The 17009-nt window shown below is 53.9% G+C and overlaps 1 protein-coding gene across 2 annotated transcripts; it reads left to right on the top strand.

Annotated features, from left to right (window-relative positions):
- Nucleotides 1–255: 255 nt before the first annotated feature.
- HPCAL4 (hippocalcin like 4) lies at nt 256–9310 on the top strand. Of its 2 annotated transcripts, XM_065879975.1 has the most exons (4): nt 256–409; nt 6329–6498; nt 6604–6819; nt 8163–9310. In XM_065879975.1, exons 2-4 carry the CDS (start codon nt 6337–6339, stop codon nt 8358–8360), a joined length of 576 nt encoding a protein of 191 aa, XP_065736047.1. In that variant the 5' UTR covers nt 256–409; nt 6329–6336; the 3' UTR covers nt 8361–9310. The 2 variants fall into 2 exon arrangements, with proteins under 2 accessions (XP_065736047.1, XP_065736055.1); XM_065879983.1 differs by lacking the exons at nt 256–409; nt 6604–6819 and having other exon boundaries at nt 6337–6498; nt 8163–8360.
- Nucleotides 9311–17009: the final 7699 nt, after the last annotated feature.

Raw genomic sequence — 17009 nt, 5'->3', positions numbered from 1 at the left:
CCAATTCAATCGTGGACACTTTTAACCTCAGACGATGGCCCGGGGTCTGAGCCTCAGGACGGGGTACAGATGGGGGCACAGCTCTCCGCTCTTTCCTCGCTACTCTGGGAAGCTCAGGGCGGGCGGGCGGAGCGCTCTCCTGCAGCCGGGCCTCGCTGGGCACCAGGTCCCCACCTGAAACCCCGCCTGCCACTCCGCCTCAGCCGACCCAATCAACGCCCAATCTGACCGGGATGAGGCGGGGCTTATGCAAATCGTGTCGCCTCTGAGAGACACATAGTGATACAAGAGCTGGGAGGCGACTCGGGCGCGGACCTTGGGGAACCTGGCCGTCGGCCCGCGAGCCAGTGTCAGTCTCCGCGGCCCGCCGAGGCTCAGAGTCATCCAGCGACCCGGCGAACGGCCTCAGGTAACGTGGGCAGGGCCGGGTGGAGGCCCTTGTCCCTTCCCCCTCCACTCTTCATTCCCATTCCCTCGTCTCCTGCCCCCTGTGATTCATCTCCCTGACCCCTGGTTCCAGCATAGGCGGCAGCATGTGGAGGGCTCGCCCCTGGCCAGGGGACCCCCCACTCCAGTCCACGCCCCACAGGTCCCAGGGAAGGAGGCAGAGCTGCCTCCTTACCCCCCGAGCAACCACTGCTCTGGCCCCCAATACACAGTCACACGCACACACACACGTGGGTGTGGTGTTGCCGGTGCTAGAGAGGAACCCATCACCCTCCCTCCTTTGCAGGTGGGTAGTCCGCTCACCCCCATGGCAACCTCCCACCTCCACAGATAGCCCCTACCCACACCCTACCCGGCCCCACCGGCAGCTCACTGCAGTTCACATCGCAATGTCCCTGCCCCAAAAGACAGCCTCCACCTCCAAAGAGAGCCCACTCCCACTTCACACTGTCCCCTCAGACTGTCCCCACCTCCACCCCTCAAGGTGACAGAGCTCACAGCATACCTGGGGGTGGGAAGAGGCTCACCACCCAGTTCTCCTCCTTGTGACCCTCTCTCAACAGGCCCCCCTGCCCATGGTCTCAGTGCAAGGCAGAGGCCCCATGTTTGGCCTCTTTCACCTGGCTTCAAGATAAATCAGGGACACCATTCCCCAGCAGACCATCCATACCTGTCAGTCACCACTGCCAAGGTCCCAGCCTCCTCCGTTCCCCTGACTTCTCACGGCCAAAGCACCAAGTTTTCTCATTCCACCTCTCAAATATCTTTCTAATTCGTACCCTCTCTGGCCTTCTTGCTCCCAACCACTCCCTCTCTCCTATCTTCCTGTGTCTCAGTAGGGATCGTGCCAAAGCTCCGTGTGGACTGTATTGCTCCTTCCCTAAGGCAGCCTGAACCTGGAGGGCAGAAGAGCTGGGTTCAAATCTTGCCTTTGCCTCAGTTTCTGTTTGACTTTGGCCAAGTCATTTCCCTCTCTGATCCTTCGTGAGATGGGGAACAGGGGCAGGGTGGGCAGGACAGAGAGTGGACTTGATGAGATGATATTGGACAGCCTTCCAACACTGATGCACTCTGGTTCTGTGGTTGATTATGAGAGAACAGGACCCTTTCTCTCTTACCCTGAACCATTAGGACATTTCAGAGAGGAGGCTTTAGTCTTCACCAAAAGGACATTGCTTCTTACCCAGGCCTGGGTATGGGCCAACCCCTTCCCACATACTCTCCAGGCCCAGGCTTCTCCTCAGCAGTTCGGAGTCCCTCCTAGACCATCAGCCCGCATGGCATGGGCAGCTCCAAGGTGGAGGTGCTCAACAGGGCCCGCCTTTTGTTTATCATTCCCTGTGTCTCACTAATAAGGAGAGGGAGAAGACCTGGCTTTTGCTGCCATGGCCACTGCTTGGAGAAGAGCAAAGGGAGGAGAGGAAAGAGAAAAATCTCCTGACCAGGGAGCTGTTGTCACCATGGCAACAGTCTCAGCACCAGCTCCTCTGAAGCTGGGTGAGGGTGTGGGATTATTGCCTCCCTCAGCCCCTCCCACCCTCCCTGCCATCTCCGCATTTGGAGCCCACAACCCTGAGTCCTGCCCTCTGAAAGAAGCCTCTGAGCCCAGAAGGGCAGTGGCTTTGTGTATGGGGCAGTGCCAGCTCCTTCACAGCTGGAGGGCAGCTCTCAAGAGGAGCCTGCCCACATGCAGCCAGGCCACAGCTCCAACAGAACATGCCCCCAGTGGGTTCTGGCCTTCGCCTTTCTGCTGATAGGCTCTACTTGACTTTGGGTGAACTCTTCCTTTCCTAGGGTCTGGGTTCCATTGTCTCTAAGTGGGAGCAATGGCAGGAGAACACAGATAAACAAAACAGCCTGACGCCATTCCAAGGAGAAAGAAGGGGGTTCTGCCCCTTGCATATAATCCACAAAGGGACATTCACTGAACATCTGTGTTCCAGATGTGGCCTTTAGGTCTCTGCAGAGCAGTTCTGTGTTGCCACAGAGGGCAGAGTGGCAGCCTGTGTGGGGCAGCTACAAGAGGGCAAGTAGGAACAAGGGGAGAAGTACTTTCCTCACTGTCCAAGCTGCTCCCAAACAGACTGGGTTATATCGGGAGGGAATAAGCTCTTTGCCATGGAGCAAAAGTCCTGGAGAACTTTTTCTGGCTCAGACAAGAGTGTAACGCAAAAGTCTCTCCCAAGTCAGGCTCCATTGTGGAATTCTAGAGCAGCAGGTGAGGGTCAGAGAGCTCTGAAGTCTACGCACCTGTGGGGCTCAACTCCATGGGCTCACAGGTTCTCCTCATGCCCAGAATGCCAAGTCCATGCTGCTGACTGTCAACTCTCCAGGCTGGGAGAGGCTGATCATAAGGAAGTGGGCTTCAGTCAGGCCTGAAGGCTGATTATAGCTGCATCCGCCCCGAAGAGAAGAGAGGATATTAAGGAAGATGGAAACAGCTAAGCAATAGTTGAAGTAGGTTCTGGCTGTGAGAAGACTAACTTGAAAGTATGCAATTGTGAGGGGAGCAGTGGGAGGTGAGGCAAGACAGGTGGACACCTTGACACCAGATTCTAGCGGATTCTGGAGTTTCAGGAGCCCATGGGCATGGCCACCCCTAGCCTATATTGTACTTCTGGGCAAAACTAGAAAAGACATTCTCGTGGAACAGAGGAATTAGAAGGAAAAGCACCCCCTCCGAGGCAGTTGAGCCCACAGGATGGCTTGGCAAGCAGTGCCCCAGCTGGGTTTCAGCCCCCTTGGCTGTGCCCCTGGCCCTGACTATGTGGGGAGAGAGGACATGGTGAAGGTTCCAGGAACACTTCTAAAGAAGGAACAATAGGACTTGGTAGCAAGTTGAACCTAGGGAAAAGGGAGACGGGAAACTAAGGGTAGCTATGATCACATTTCCCCACCGGGATGAGGGACGGAAGGAAGGAAGGGCAATGGAGAGAGAAGGACCATCACGGGTTGAGGGTGAGTCTGGTTGTAGATGTGCTGAGTCAGAGGCGCTGGTGCGCCACCCCAAAGGGTCGATATTTCTTGGGTATCAGATACTGTGGCCTGGAGCCCCCAAGATGGTCCCACTGAGGTCAAGGGGGAGATCAGAGCTATGGTTTTCCTGGAAGGCAGGTAGGAGTCTGTACTAGACAAGAGTAGCCATGATTTGGAGAGGGTGGTCCAGGCAGGTGGCATGGATTCAGCCTGGGTGTAACTCAGCCAGTTTTCTCCTCTCTCTGGGTTCCAGTTTTCACTAAAATGAGGGGATGATCTTAAAGGGCATCACCAGCTTTGGCCTGCTGACCTAAGAGCACTAGAAGGAATGAAGAGAGATGAAGGAGGAGTCATAGTCCTTGGTGGGCCTGGGATCAAATGGGCACTGAGAACAGGTATGGCCCCAGGAGACAGAAAATGGTAGGAAGGCAGCGCAGGGAAGGAGGAGAAAAGGGGCAGGAAGTGAGAGTCACACAGATGCCATCTCACACACACACACACACACACACACACGTGTGCACTCTGGCAGATTTGCAGTCTCATACGCTGATGTGCTCCCACCCACTCCAAGCCCTTTACGCAAACACTCAGGCACATCCCACAGGAGCGGAGGGAGAGGCTCTGCCTTCCCCGTCAGATACTTCCACCCCTGGGTTCTTGAGCCCTTAGTGTGCTTTGGGCTGGAGGAGGGGGCAGCTGAGGATGGAGCCTGCCTCCTTCTGCCCATGCGTGTTCCACATGTACCCTTGACTCTGGCCCCAGGGCAGCCGTTTTGGACCCCACAGTTCTAGGTTCCTGAAGATGGCACACCTCCCCCCTCCCTGCCTTCTTCTGGGAGCATATAGGAGTCCTCATTCTCTGGGGTTGGTAAGTGGGAGAGGATGTTGCCACCCCTACTGCTCCTTGATCTGCCTCATGGCCCAGTAGAGGAATCTGAGGCCCAGAGCTATCCTGGAACTCACTGAGGTCACATAGCAAGGGAAGGGGCATGGACCTGACCCATCGCAGATCTAGTTACCTAGGGCGCTCCCAGCAGTAAGGATTAGAAGCCACGCTGGCAGGCACTGGGCTGTGGAAGTAGAATTCCTTCTGCCAGCCTGAGGGCTTCCTTTTCCAGAGTGTCTTCATGACAAGCTACCCTGCAGTCGGAGTCTGGCACCCCTCCAAAGAGACTCCAGGCAGGTCAAATTCACCTCCCAGGCCATGTCCTGGGAAACTGGGGCTCTAGTGGGACATTCCTGAATGTCCACTCAGCCTTCCGGGTCTGGTGGGGGCCTCACTCTAGCCAGGCTTCATGGGGAGGGCCTGTACCTCCCTCTGCAAAAAATTCCTTGGGCACAGGCTACTTGAGGGGCTTATGTTCCCACTGGGGACTGACTCTTCATTCTTCCCAAACCTGTTTCTCAGCAACACCACCTCTATCTATTCAGCCCCAAATCTGAGCATTGGCCGCAATTCCTCTGTCCCTCTCACCCCCGCATCCATTCAGTCCCCAAGTCCTGCTAAGGCCCCTCCTAACATCTCTCAGTCCATCCACATCCCTCCACCACCCTTACCCTAGTGTTATTGTCTCTCACCTGAACTCTGCAGCAGGACCACTCTGCTCTCCCTCCTTCCCGCACCCAGGTCATCTTGCCCACTGTAGCCAAAGGAAAAATCCTAAAACACATTCCTTCTCTCTGGGTCCCCGGCACCATATCGTAAGCAATCTGTAAGTGTTTGTGGAACGAATGTGGTCCTCTTAACACTTGCTTTAAAACCCCAGGAGCTTCTGTCCCCCACGGGTAAAGGCCAAACTCCTTGGCATGGATTGAAGGCCCTTTACAGTCAGCCATCTACCTCTTTGACCCAATTATGAGTTAGTGAAGGCTGGCTCATGTCGACTTTATCCCCATCACTGGCACAGGGCCTAGCACACAGTCAACCTCAATAAATGCTCAGGGAATTGGGCTTCCCTGGTGGCGCAGTGGTTGAGAGTCCGCCTGCCGATGCAGGGGACATGGGTTCTTACCCCGGTCGGGGAAGATCCCACATGCCGCCGAGCGGCTGGGCCCGTGAGCCATGGCCGCTGAGCCTGCGCGTCAGGAGCCTGTGCTCTGCAACGGGAGAGGCCACAGCAGTGAGAGGCCCGCGTACCGCAAAAAAAAAAATGCTCAGGGAATGAATGAACGAATGAAAAGGAGAATGCAATCAGCGTCATCAGTGCTACCAGCTAGGACTTCTATTTGTACAGAGGAAGGAGGGAGAGAAGTTTCTTGCTGGAGTGGCCTGGAAGGCCTTGAGGAAGAACTTGGGAGACATGCAGGGGGAGCATGTGAGGAACCTGCCTGGCAGGAGAGGAGCCTGCAGAGGTGGGTAGGGGCTGAGTGCGGAAAGCTCTGAATAGCAAGGGGAGGATTAAGACTCTCTTCTACGGGTGTAGGGAGCTATGGAAGGTGTAAAGAGGAGAGGAGAGGATGAAGATTGTAGCATGCAGACTGGTCAGTGAGAAGGAAGAGTGCTGAGACCTGGAAGGCTAGAGATCCTGGTTTCCAGGGGAGGAACCCTGCTGTGAGGAGAGGGGCGGGGCCTGCTGTAGACAGAGGAGGCCCTGTAATGAGGGGAAGCCCCCAGCCCAGTTGTGTGTAGGGGAAGGGGTTGGGGGGGAGGTAGGAGCTCCTATGGGAAGAGGTGTGGTGAAAGGACACAGCCCAGCTGTAGGAGTTGGGGGTTGTCCAGGGTGGTGGTGAGAGGAGGCGGACCCACCCTGCTATGGAAGGAGGGGTCCTGGTTGTGGGGATGTGGAGTTTGTTATGGGAGGGCGCTGTGGTGGAGAAAGGGAGCCTTGTCCTACAGAGACCTGGGGGAAGGCTGCTGGTGAGGGCCTTGCCCTGGGCCAAACTGAGGGAGCTCCCGGTCCCCTCAGGCCCTGCCATGGGGAAGACCAACAGCAAGCTGGCCCCAGAGGTGCTGGACGACCTGGTTCAAAACACCGAGTTCAGTGAGCAGGAGCTGAAGCAGTGGTACAAGGGCTTCCTGAGGGACTGCCCCAGCGGCATCCTCAACCTGGAGGAGTTCCAGCAGCTCTACATCAAGGTAGGCGGAGCCAGGCACCCCGGGGGGCGGGCCGGATGGGCGGGGGCGGGGCCAGGCACTCTGCGAGGCTGTTGCTGTGCCGCAGCTCCAGTGTCCCTGCCTTAGTTCTTCCCCTACGGCGACGCCTCCAAGTTTGCGCAGCACGCTTTCCGCACCTTCGACAAGAACGGCGATGGCACCATTGACTTCCGGGAGTTCATCTGCGCCCTTTCGGTCACCTCCCGCGGCACCTTCGAGCAGAAACTCAACTGGGCCTTTGAGATGTACGACCTGGACGGCGACGGGCGCATCACGCGCCTCGAGATGCTGGAGATCATTGAGGTGCGCTGGGGCGGATCCCAGAGACCGGGGTGTGCTGGGGTGACGCGCTACCTGTCTTCGCTGCGGGGCCCTTCTCTGGCACCACCCTCTCCAGCCACCCTCCACTCAGGCCTCGGGAGCCACCTCGGGACACCCCACCACTCCCCTCCTCCCTCCTCCCTCCTCCCAGGATCCAGTGGGTAGCATTGGTTGGGCGCTCAGTGTGGGACAGGTCTTGTGCTATAGTGCTTTACCCAACAACTCCAGGGGGTAGGTACTGTTAGAAATCCCATTTTACAGATGAGGAGATGAATCAAATGGCGGTTCATGATTCCAGTCTAAGGAGTCTGACTCCAGAGTCTAAGTTCTTAACTCCTTGTTATTTCAACAAATGTATACTCAGTGCCTGCCACGTGCCAGGCACTGTCCAAAGTTCTTGGTTTCATGGGACATTCCTTCTAGTGAGAAAATTTAACAACAAAAAAACTTGTGCTGTGTCAGGCAGTAAGTGTTATGAAGAAGGTAAGTAAAGCAAAGTGAGGGGAGAGAGCGATGGAGGAAAAGCAATTTTGTGTAAGGTGAAAGGTGAGCAGCGACCTGGATAAGGTGAGGGAGCTAACCACGTAGGTGTCTGGGGGAAGAGTGATCTGTGCATGGGGAACAATAAATGCAAAGACCCGGAGGTTAGACTGTGTTTTCAGTGTTCAAGGAGTGGCCAGGAGGCCAGGGGTGGTGGGAGAGAAGTCAGCAAGGGGAGAGTGGTAGGAAGGGGGTCAGATAGGTAGCCAGGAGTCCATCTCTTAGCACCATAGTCTGGGGTAGAGACTTGACTTTCTTCTGAGTGAGATGGGAGGCCCTTAAGGGCTCTCTCCATTCTCTGCGTGGAATAGGGGGTGGGAGGGCAGCAGAAGTAGGGAGACCAGTTTGGAGACTTCCACAGCAGTCCGGTCAGGAGGGGATGGAGGCAACAACCATGGAGCAGTGGAGGTAGCAGGCAGTGGCTGGTTATTGGACCTATTACAAAATTAAGGCTGACAAGATTTGCTGAAAGATTGGATATGGGTGTGAGAAAAGGAGAGTCGAGAATGGCATCAAGGCTTTTGGTCTGAACATCTAGAAGAATGAATTGGCTGTTCACTGAGACAGGGCATGCTGGGGCCCGAGCAGGTTGGAGGTGAAGAGTTGGGTAGTAGACATGTTTGGTGTGAGATGCTCATTAAATCGCCAGTCTTAATGACCATTTGTCACCTTCCAGTATCCTCACATCTCCCAGTGTTCTCCGTGCCCACCCCCAGGCCCTTTCGCTCACCCCCAGTCCTCCCTTCCCGTCGTGAGTGTTAACAGCTCCCTCCTCGCCCCACCAGGCTATCTACAAGATGGTGGGCACGGTGATCATGATGCGTATGAACCAGGATGGGCTCACGCCCCAGCAGCGCGTGGACAAGATCTTCAAGAAGATGGACCGGGATAAGGACGACCAGATTACACTGGAGGAGTTCAAGGAGGCGGCCAAGAGTGACCCGTCTATTGTGCTGCTGCTGCAGTGTGACATGCAGAAGTAGAGGCTGGTGAGGGGCAGGGCCCCTGGCCAGGAGGGGCGTGGCCACCTCCCAACCCAGTGACCTCTGGTTGGCCCTTGCCCAGGGGGAGGGGGACTCCAGCCTCACTCTCTGGCCCACCCACCCCTCTGCCCAAGTCCTTGCTCCCCTCAATCAAGATCCTTGAGGGACCACCTAATTCTGGAATAGAGACAGATCCTCAGGTATCCTGTGGTCTAGCCCCAGCCCCAGTCTTGGCCCAGAATCAACATCCACTGGGCATAGGGGAGTTGGTTTTTGCATCGAGGTGCAGGGTGAAGGAGGGGGGCTGGGTTCTGCTTTGAAATTCTGTTCTTCCTGGGATTGTGCTTTATAGGATGTGGTCCCACAGACCCCGGTTAAAGGGCCAAATTGGGTCTGTCCTTTGCTGAGGACCCAGATCCCTTAAAGGTGGTCTGTGTCCTGCCCCCACGACTCTACCTGGCCCCTCTGGCCCCAGCCTTTGGAGTGTTCATTCAGTCCTTTCTTCAGCTAACATTTATTGAGCACCTGTTCAGTGCCAGGCGCCTCTAGGTGCTAAGGCTATGGTAGTTTACAAGACTCATTCTGTGCCCTCCGGCAGCTCGTAGGGTTGTTAGTGGTCAGGGTCTCAGACAGGGAGGTTGAGCACAGGTGAGCAGAGGGTGCGGTGAGGCTGGTTAGTTTGAGAGGAACTATTAAATCTTTCTGCTCAGCTCCCCACAGAGCTGCAGAAGGATGAAATGAAAAGTGTTTGGAAGTCTAGGAACCATGTCAGGGGGAATTTTAAGAAAAATTGAAATTTATGTAATACCTATATTTTTAGGACCCTTTAAAAGAGCTAAAATCATTTTATTAGTTGAGGATATTAAAACATACTTTATATTACTTGGTTTCTTGTAAAATGATTAAATGAATACAGAAAATGCTAATTTTCAGGGGGAAAAAAGAACTGAGAAAAAAGAGAGACAGTATCACCCAACTTACCAGATGACACTTTTTCTTATCAGGCTAAGTCCTGAGCTGTCACACTTAGCACTTCCTGCTGCTTCCTCTTTGATGATCTTTTTCAATTCAGTGAGCATGTCTCTGCTGTGCACTTATTCTGGTTAGGTGCTGACTTCAGAAACAGAGAACACAAGGTTTGCCAAGAGTGAGACAAGTGTAGTTCCCACATCTGGATTTGGTCTAGTTTAAGGATGGGCTTATTCTTTCACTGCTACAGAAGCAGACGGAGCTAGAAGAAGAGGACCAGCCGGCCGCTGTTTTGGCTGCCAGGCTGCATGTATGGACCAAATGCCTAAAAATGTGCTGGGCATGCTCCATTGAAAGGCTTTTTCTAACCCCAAATCCTAAGTCCACCAGGTAGTTCATCATCTTCCAAGTGCACTGGCTTTGCTTTCCAATGTCTGCTTTCCAATTTTGGATCCATGAGCTATACAGCTGCATGCTTTGAATGCCAGAAAATTAATCTTGCTTCTTCATCAAGTCTTTCACTTTACTTTCTCCTGTGCTTGTAATCAGAAATTAACTTCAATGTGCAGTGACAGTGGATTTTCTCTTGAACTGCTGGTGAAAATAGTCTAGTACACAGGTGTTGTCAGCCCAGGGTGGGAGCTGGGAATGATTGCTGGGTTGGGGGGCGTGGGGTTGTATCTTCAAGAAAGAGATGCAGCATATCTCTTACTTTTGAGTGCTCACCTGTCCTCCCTCTCTGCAGGTGGAAACTCTTGGGGATGCCGACCTGTGGTCTCAAATTCTATTAGACTTTCCTTCTTGCTGCCCTTAGGGGTGGCAAGTCCGCTGGGTTGCCACCCTCTTTTTATCCTGCCAATGACCAGCCACATGGTAAGACTGGGGAATTCACATCCTTGGGCGGTAAGCAGCAAGTTTTTATCCAGTAATGTCTCAAGGGATGTTTCATTGCTCTCAGGAGCTGGCCATTAAGTGTGTCTTGTGCTGTCAGTCAACGCCAGAGGTACATAGGGACTCAACAGCCCAGCTCAGCTGAGACTTCCAGTGGAAGGCTTTTACAAAGTGGGGTTCCTGTCCCCCCAGCGTTGACTCTAACCTAACTCACAATCACACAGAACTTCATGGCTTTCGAAGGCTTGCATCGACCCCTCTCATTCCATCCTCACAGCCTAGGGAAATAGGAATTTTCATTCCATTTCTCCAGATGTGGAAGCTGAGGCACAGAGTAGAGTTCCCTGTGCGAGATCACAGCCAGGAGGTGGCACAGTGCCGAGACTTGAACCCAGGGCTCTACAAGGGTTTCTTCCCTTCAGAGCGTCTTCCCTCCTCATTCCTCTGACTCTGAGTTGTACAGAGATTGACTGTAGGACAAGCTAAGTTGGTTTTGGTCTTTTACAAGCTTCCTGCTAAGAAGTTTCTGAGGCTGTGGTCTTCCATAAAGAAATAGGAGCTTGATTGAAGTCCGCACATTTTCAAGCGTCTTATTTTCTATTTCTGGGCAGCTCTGCTAACAGGTCAGTGCTGTCCTAGGAGACCTCTCTGACTCAACCCGGGAAGCATCTTTCACTGTCTTTATTATCTTCCTCCCTGAGAGAACTGTTTTGATTTTTCCTAGATGGTGGGCAAGTCCTACCCATGAAGGCATGTTTGATCACTCCAAGCTTCTGGACATATACCCATGGGTGATCTTTGACGGTCAGGCCAAAGATTCTCAGACATCTCAGCAGTGTGAACACGTAATGCCAGGCTGGGAGCTGGGACCACCATCTTGCTGATGGGAAGGGCCAGAGGCAGGCCAGACCTTGCTCCCACTTACTCCTGGATGTCCCCAGGGACTGTGTGCTTGGGAATTCCTGTGGTAGAGCACCGGCCCTGCCTTGAGAAGAGAGGCAGGCCTCCCATCCCTGCTGCTGCAGCTAAGAGGGACTTGCCACAGAGCACAGGGTTAGCAGAGACTGAAGTATGACTCGCCTAGACACAAAAATATACAGACAGTTAAAATGCTGAAATATTTAAACTCCCTTTTGAAGTTCTGTATCTTCTTGCAGCAACTCTGAATTACAAGGTCCCCAAATCTGCCTTCTAACTGTATTTTGTCTTTATTCATCCTTTGGGGCTAATTGAAAGGGGGCCCTTATTTCTTATCTCTAAAAGTCACCACCAAGGGCAACTTCAGATGGCCACTCTAGTCTTCTGAGCTGTACTCAAGATTATATGACTTACGTTTAAATCAAAAGTTAAGAAACAGGAAGCCCATAAGCAAAGGCACTGAATCTTTTCCTGATAATGGCAGAGTCCCTAGAGGTAGAAATTCATCCTGCTGCAAAGAGAGAGAAGGAGGAGAGTGGAAAGGAGGGAAAGGGAGAGAAGAAGAGAAGAAGCTGGGCAGGGTAGAAAGCTGACACTAAATATTTTTACACAAAAATTTACTAAAGCAACAAATATTTCCTGAAGATCCACCCTGGGTGAGGCTTTGTGCTGACTTTAGAGATCACTGTGGGGGCATGAATACATTTCTTACATATTTTATTCATCCGTTTTGAGAAAAAAAATAATTCAAATATGCAATTGAAAAGTCTCAGAAAAATATGGAATTTTTTTCCTGAACTTTTCAGCGTTTTCTTTTACCTTTGCCAGAGTGTTGGGGGCAGGACTGGACCTCCAGGGTGTATGGCCCTTCCTGCTTTGGTGGAGGCTGCAGGAGGGTGGAGGCCTGGAGAAGCAAGGGGGGCTGGGTGGCAGAAGGGGGGCCTCCCAACTCATTCTCCAGCGTGGCCCCCTGTCCCCTTCAGATGTGCTGCTCCAGGCTGTGCCTGCAGTGAATGTCCTCAGTGTTCGACCCTGTGCTGTGTGGTGTATTTTTTTTTTTTTTTCACTGACAGTGAATAAAAGGTGTGACCGTACCGAGGGCTCCTTCTCTTCCCTAAGCTGAGATAGGGCTGGGGTGAGGGGAAACGGGGAGAAGAGGCCTGAGGGAGCTCACACAGTGGGGGAACCTCAGCATCCTCCTTGGGGCTGGGGTCCTTGTTCTAGGTTACGTGGAACAGAGACCCACACGAGCTAGTTCAAAGAAAGGGGTGAACAGATTACAAGGGACCCTAGAGATGGAAATTCAAGGATGTCTGCGCCTCAGGAGAACTGGGACTGTCATTGGGGCCTCTGTCCTCTCACCTCTGGGCCTGCCGGTTCTCATCCCTTTGGCAACATTCACATCTGTGCTCTCTCTTTAATTTCTCTTCAGACATCCATGGTTTCCCAACACAAAGTGGCTGCATCTCCAACTGTATCCAAACTCACCAGCGACTGACAATTCCCTTCTGTGTCTCTTAATCCAGTTCTCAAGAGAAAGAATCTGATTAGCTTTTGGTGGGAGCCCATGGTCCGTTCATCGATGGCCAGACCAGAACTGATTTGCGGGGTCTGTGGGCAGAGCAGTTCCCCCATAAGGGAGCTAGTGGCAGGAGACCTTGGACTCAGTTTCTCCTTGTGTCCAGTGGAAGGCATCGTGAGAGCCCAAATGAGTGGATAGTGGGCAGCGGGGAGAGAGGCTGAGAGCCAGGATTACAAGCAGTCCATCTGGGGCTCTTGGCACGAATTAGGAAAAGGTGCCCCTTTGAGTGTAACAGTCCCATAAGCATTCAGCTCGGCCAATGGATGGCACCTTTGGGCTAATGAGGAAAATATACCCCTTTTCTGAACAAATACAGCCTTGTCATGCCACGATGCACAGCTTGGCAAGTGGCAGCCAGCCTGGATCTCAGCCTCTACCTGCCCTCCTGGTCAAGGGTACTGTGTACTGCAGACACTGTTCCACCATCCACCAGAGCCCAGAGCCCTGAGACACCCTACACTGACCCAAATGTGGTGGGGTGGGGATGGGAATCGGTGGTGAACTGTTTTTCTCAGAACGCCCCCCCTAAAGCCAGAGAAGAGCTGTTCTCTGCAGGGAGTCCGGGGCGGGGCGGGGCGGGGTGGGGTGGGGGGTGGGGCAGGTGCAGTGGCAGCTGGAGTTGCGTGCTTCCTCCTGAAACGCTCAATTACTTTTGCAAGGGTTTTCTCAAGGACGCTTGGAGGGGGCCAGCTCCCTTGACAGGAAGCAATTAGGACAGAGGAATAAGGCTGACCTGGCCTCAGGGCAACCATGAACCTAAGGAGGTGACTCAGAAGCCTGAGAACTGGTGCAGCGGGGTGGGGGTGGGGGGCTGCTACTTGCAGCTGAAACTACACTGAGGGGAAAGGGAGTCTAGTTCCTGCCTGTCTTGAGGTCACAGGTCAGTCCAGCTTCCGCTTTCAAGTTTGCCCTCTGGACCGTCTGCCCCTAAGGGACCAGAGTGATCTTCCTAAAGCACCAGTCTGACTATGTCAACTCTCCAATGCCCCGCTTCTTCCCTCAGTATAATAAGCTCCTTCGAAGTCCCTCACAGCCCTGCATGATCTGTCCCCTGCTGACCTCAGAAGTCTGCTCTAAGCCCCCCCTCCCCCTCCTGCACTTGAGTCACCCTGAATTGCCCTCTGTTTCCCTAAGGGATCTCTTAGGCCTCTGTGCCTGTGCGCCAGCCATTGCCCCTCCCTGGGCCACCCGTACCCCTGTCTCAATGATCTCCTCCTCTGTGAAGCCCTCCCAGACCTCAAACAATTGGCCCCTCATGTGTACACAGTCCATCATAGTAACCAAAGAGCTTCCCATGTGATTCCCTGTCAGCTGAACACACGTTTAAGTCTCTGTTTAAAAAAGAAAAAAAAGACAGGAAATGAAGGCTCAGAGAATGGATGGTAAGGCTGGGATCTGAACTCAGGTCTCCTAACTTCAAGGCCACTGCTTATAGTGCCTCCTCATCCTCGGGAGGGAATCCAAATCTAGATGTGAAAAGGGAGGTAACAAACCTTGAGCTCTGGGCATCAGAGGAAGGGAGGGTCTTGCCTGGGGGGGGCCAGGAGGTAGGGGAGGAGAAGGGGAGGGGGAGGGGGACAGGTAAAGGATGAAGGGAGGCTTCATGGAGGAGGTGGCTTCCACCCCTGGTCTTGCCGAAGACCAGCCCACAGGGGGAGCAGTTCAGGTGCGGGGATCCTGAGTCCTCTTCAGATGGGCTTCGCCTGCCACGGGGAAAGATGGGTCTCAGCTCACATTGTCCCAGATTAATAACCCCAGAGAACACAGAGCCCAAATCTCCCAGCATCCCTGTACAAGAGTCCGGCGCAGCTGAGGTCGCATCCCCGTTGTGGCTCAATCACTGTGTCCAGGGAAATAGAGTTATGTGACTGGGCGGCATCGCATGCCTATTCCTGTGACCAGGGAGGCAGGGCCTGTTACTAGGAGGAGAGGGTGGGAAAAGTTGCCAGTCAAGCAAATCCAATAGCCACCACCTTTCTGAGGGGCATTTGTTGAAACAGTGTGGAGAATCTCATGGAAATTTAGAGATGGGCATTATAGCCAGGCTTCAGCTAGGACTTGGGAAACTATCAGGACCAGAAGCAGCTCCCTCTCAGGGCAGCACGGCTTCTCTTTCATGGGGTCTCTGCTGCCCTCTGCAGAAACCCTTTTCCGTCTTTATGCTGATGGGCTCGTTCCGCTCAGAGTTTCTGCTCCCTCTTAGATTTATGTTGCACGGAACTGCAGCTGGCTAAGGCCCATCCAGGCCTCTTGGAAGCCAACTGTATTTCGCAGCATCCTTGGCTTCTGTTCTTACAGTTGACTATCCATCCAGCCCCTGTTTCCCAATTCTAAATTCCTGAGAAAGAGGAATCTGGTTGGCACAGATCATCTTTTCAACCCAGGCTACTACCCAGGTCAAAGGTCACTGGATAGCATGGGGATGGTTCACCTTTGGGTCAGGTGCTCACTGCCATCCAAATAACTCTATACATTCTCCCTGATGACCTCCTCCTCCTCCTCTTCCATGAGGCACCTGAGAATAATTGACCCCTTCCTAGAGTTTCATTATTTATAGCTGTGTAACAAGCCACCCCAAAATGTAATGCTTAAAATGATAAAAACGTATCATTTTTCATAATTCTTTGGTTTGCCTGGGCTCAGCGGGGAGGTTTTGCTACTTTATGTGCTGTCTGTGGAGGTCACTCCTCCTGCTGCACCGCACTAGGAGCTGGGCTGGGGCTGGAGCAGTAAGATGACCTCACTCATATGTCTGGCAAGTGATGCTGACAGTTGCCTGGGAAACCACCTTTCTCCACTGGCTTCTTATCCTCCAGGGCCTCTCTGCCTCTCCATGTGGCCTTTCCAGACTCCTTTACATAGTAGCTGGCTCTCAAGAGGGCAAAAATGGAAGCTGCAAGGTCTCTTAAGGCTTAAGCTTAGAAATCGCACAGCATCACTTCTACAGCATTCTATTTAGTCAAAGCAAGACGCTGGGTCAACTCAGATTCAGCTCCACCTCTGGATGGGAGAAGTGTCCAAGTCACATTGCCAAAGAGCAAGCAGGATGCGAGAGAGTTTGAGGTCGTGTATGGAAACAATCTACCAAGCCTGGAGAAGGACAAGTCTAAACATACTTCCCCCAATCCTAAAACTTTCTGTTATGATTATTTCTCCTTTTCTCCCATGCAAGGTTTGGTTGGTTCCTCCCAGGTCATGATGGAGGCTGGGCAGACCCCTCCATTCTGTACCCCATCCCAGTCAGACGTCCACCAGGCTAAGCCAGTATTTTTTCCTGCTGCTCCCAGCCACCTTTGCACACTTCTAGACACACACAGAGATGCCCCTTGTCTGCTTCCTAGCCTGTGCCTTGGAATGAGGGGCATTAATGTCTGCACCTCGGGGTCTGCACCAAGGAGGGCAATGCCCTAGAACTCCAGGATGTTGGTCCAAGACTCTTGGGTTCCTAGGCTCCTTTTCTATTCTCTTTCAATCCAGCCACTTCATGGCGTATAACTAACCAAGCTCAGCAGGTGGTACCTGGGAGTGTGCGCCCCCTGCTGGCCATCAAGGGGCTAGCAGGAACCGGGGTCCCCGGGAGTCTCTCTGGTCTGGGTCCCCGGCCAGGCCAAGGGGAGCCTGGTCTCGCCACGACTTCAAGGGTCCCTCCGCCTTGGTGGGCAAGAGCTTCCCGGCTGGGCCCTCCGCTGTGCCCCCAGCTAGGAGCAGGCTCCTGCTCGTGGATGGAGCTGTCCATCCACCACCTCCTCCCCCTCTGCGGAATGGACTAGGGTTTGAGGGAAGAGGACGCCGCTCAGGGTCCCCCTGTCCTGGCATCAGAGGGGAAAGACGGGGGCTATCTTTGTTTTGTGGGGGCGGCTAGCTTTGCATTTTTTCCTTTGTGGATCACCACCCCGGGGGGAAAAAGTCGGCAGGCCTCCCCTTCTCTCGGTGCCGAATAGCTCATCGAAGAACACTATCCCCGCAATCCCGAACCCGTAGCAACCTGCTGGCCCGTCTTAGGCCCCCTCCTCCTGCGAGCCCGAGGGTCCAACCGCCCCCCCCCCCCCCATTTCGGGCGTGGGGCGGTCGGGGAAGGAGAGCGCAGCTGTCCTGAAATACACATCCACCAGCAACAGCAGCAACGCACCGGCTGCCGACAGGGCGAGCTGAGCACCCCAGCGCCCCCCCCCCACCCCATCCCGCCCTCCGGCCGGCCCGCACGCGCACTCTCCACCGCTGCCCGCCCCCTTCTCACGCCTGGGACGCGCCTCCCTCCCGCAGCCCAGCCCTGCCGGCTCCGCTCTCCG

This window comes from Phocoena phocoena, chromosome 1 (assembly GCF_963924675.1).
Source record: "Phocoena phocoena chromosome 1, mPhoPho1.1, whole genome shotgun sequence".
Lineage (NCBI taxonomy): Eukaryota > Metazoa > Chordata > Mammalia > Artiodactyla > Phocoenidae > Phocoena > Phocoena phocoena.
The sequence above is the reverse complement of the archived record's forward strand: the minus strand, read 5'-3'. Positions and strand labels throughout refer to the sequence as shown.

What these genes read in the sequence shown, in the direction of transcription:
- HPCAL4 (XM_065879975.1), top strand. Translation starts at nt 6,337, where the DNA reads ATGGGGAAGACCAACAGCAAGCTGGCCCCAGAGGTGCTGGACGACCTG. An exon ending in TCCAGCAGCTCTACATCAAG is followed by an intron (nt 6,499 to 6,603) that starts GTAGGCGGAGCC and finishes TCCCTGCCTTAG; the next exon opens with TTCTTCCCCTACGGCGACGC. An exon ending in AGATGCTGGAGATCATTGAG is followed by an intron (nt 6,820 to 8,162) that starts GTGCGCTGGGGC and finishes TCGCCCCACCAG; the next exon opens with GCTATCTACAAGATGGTGGG.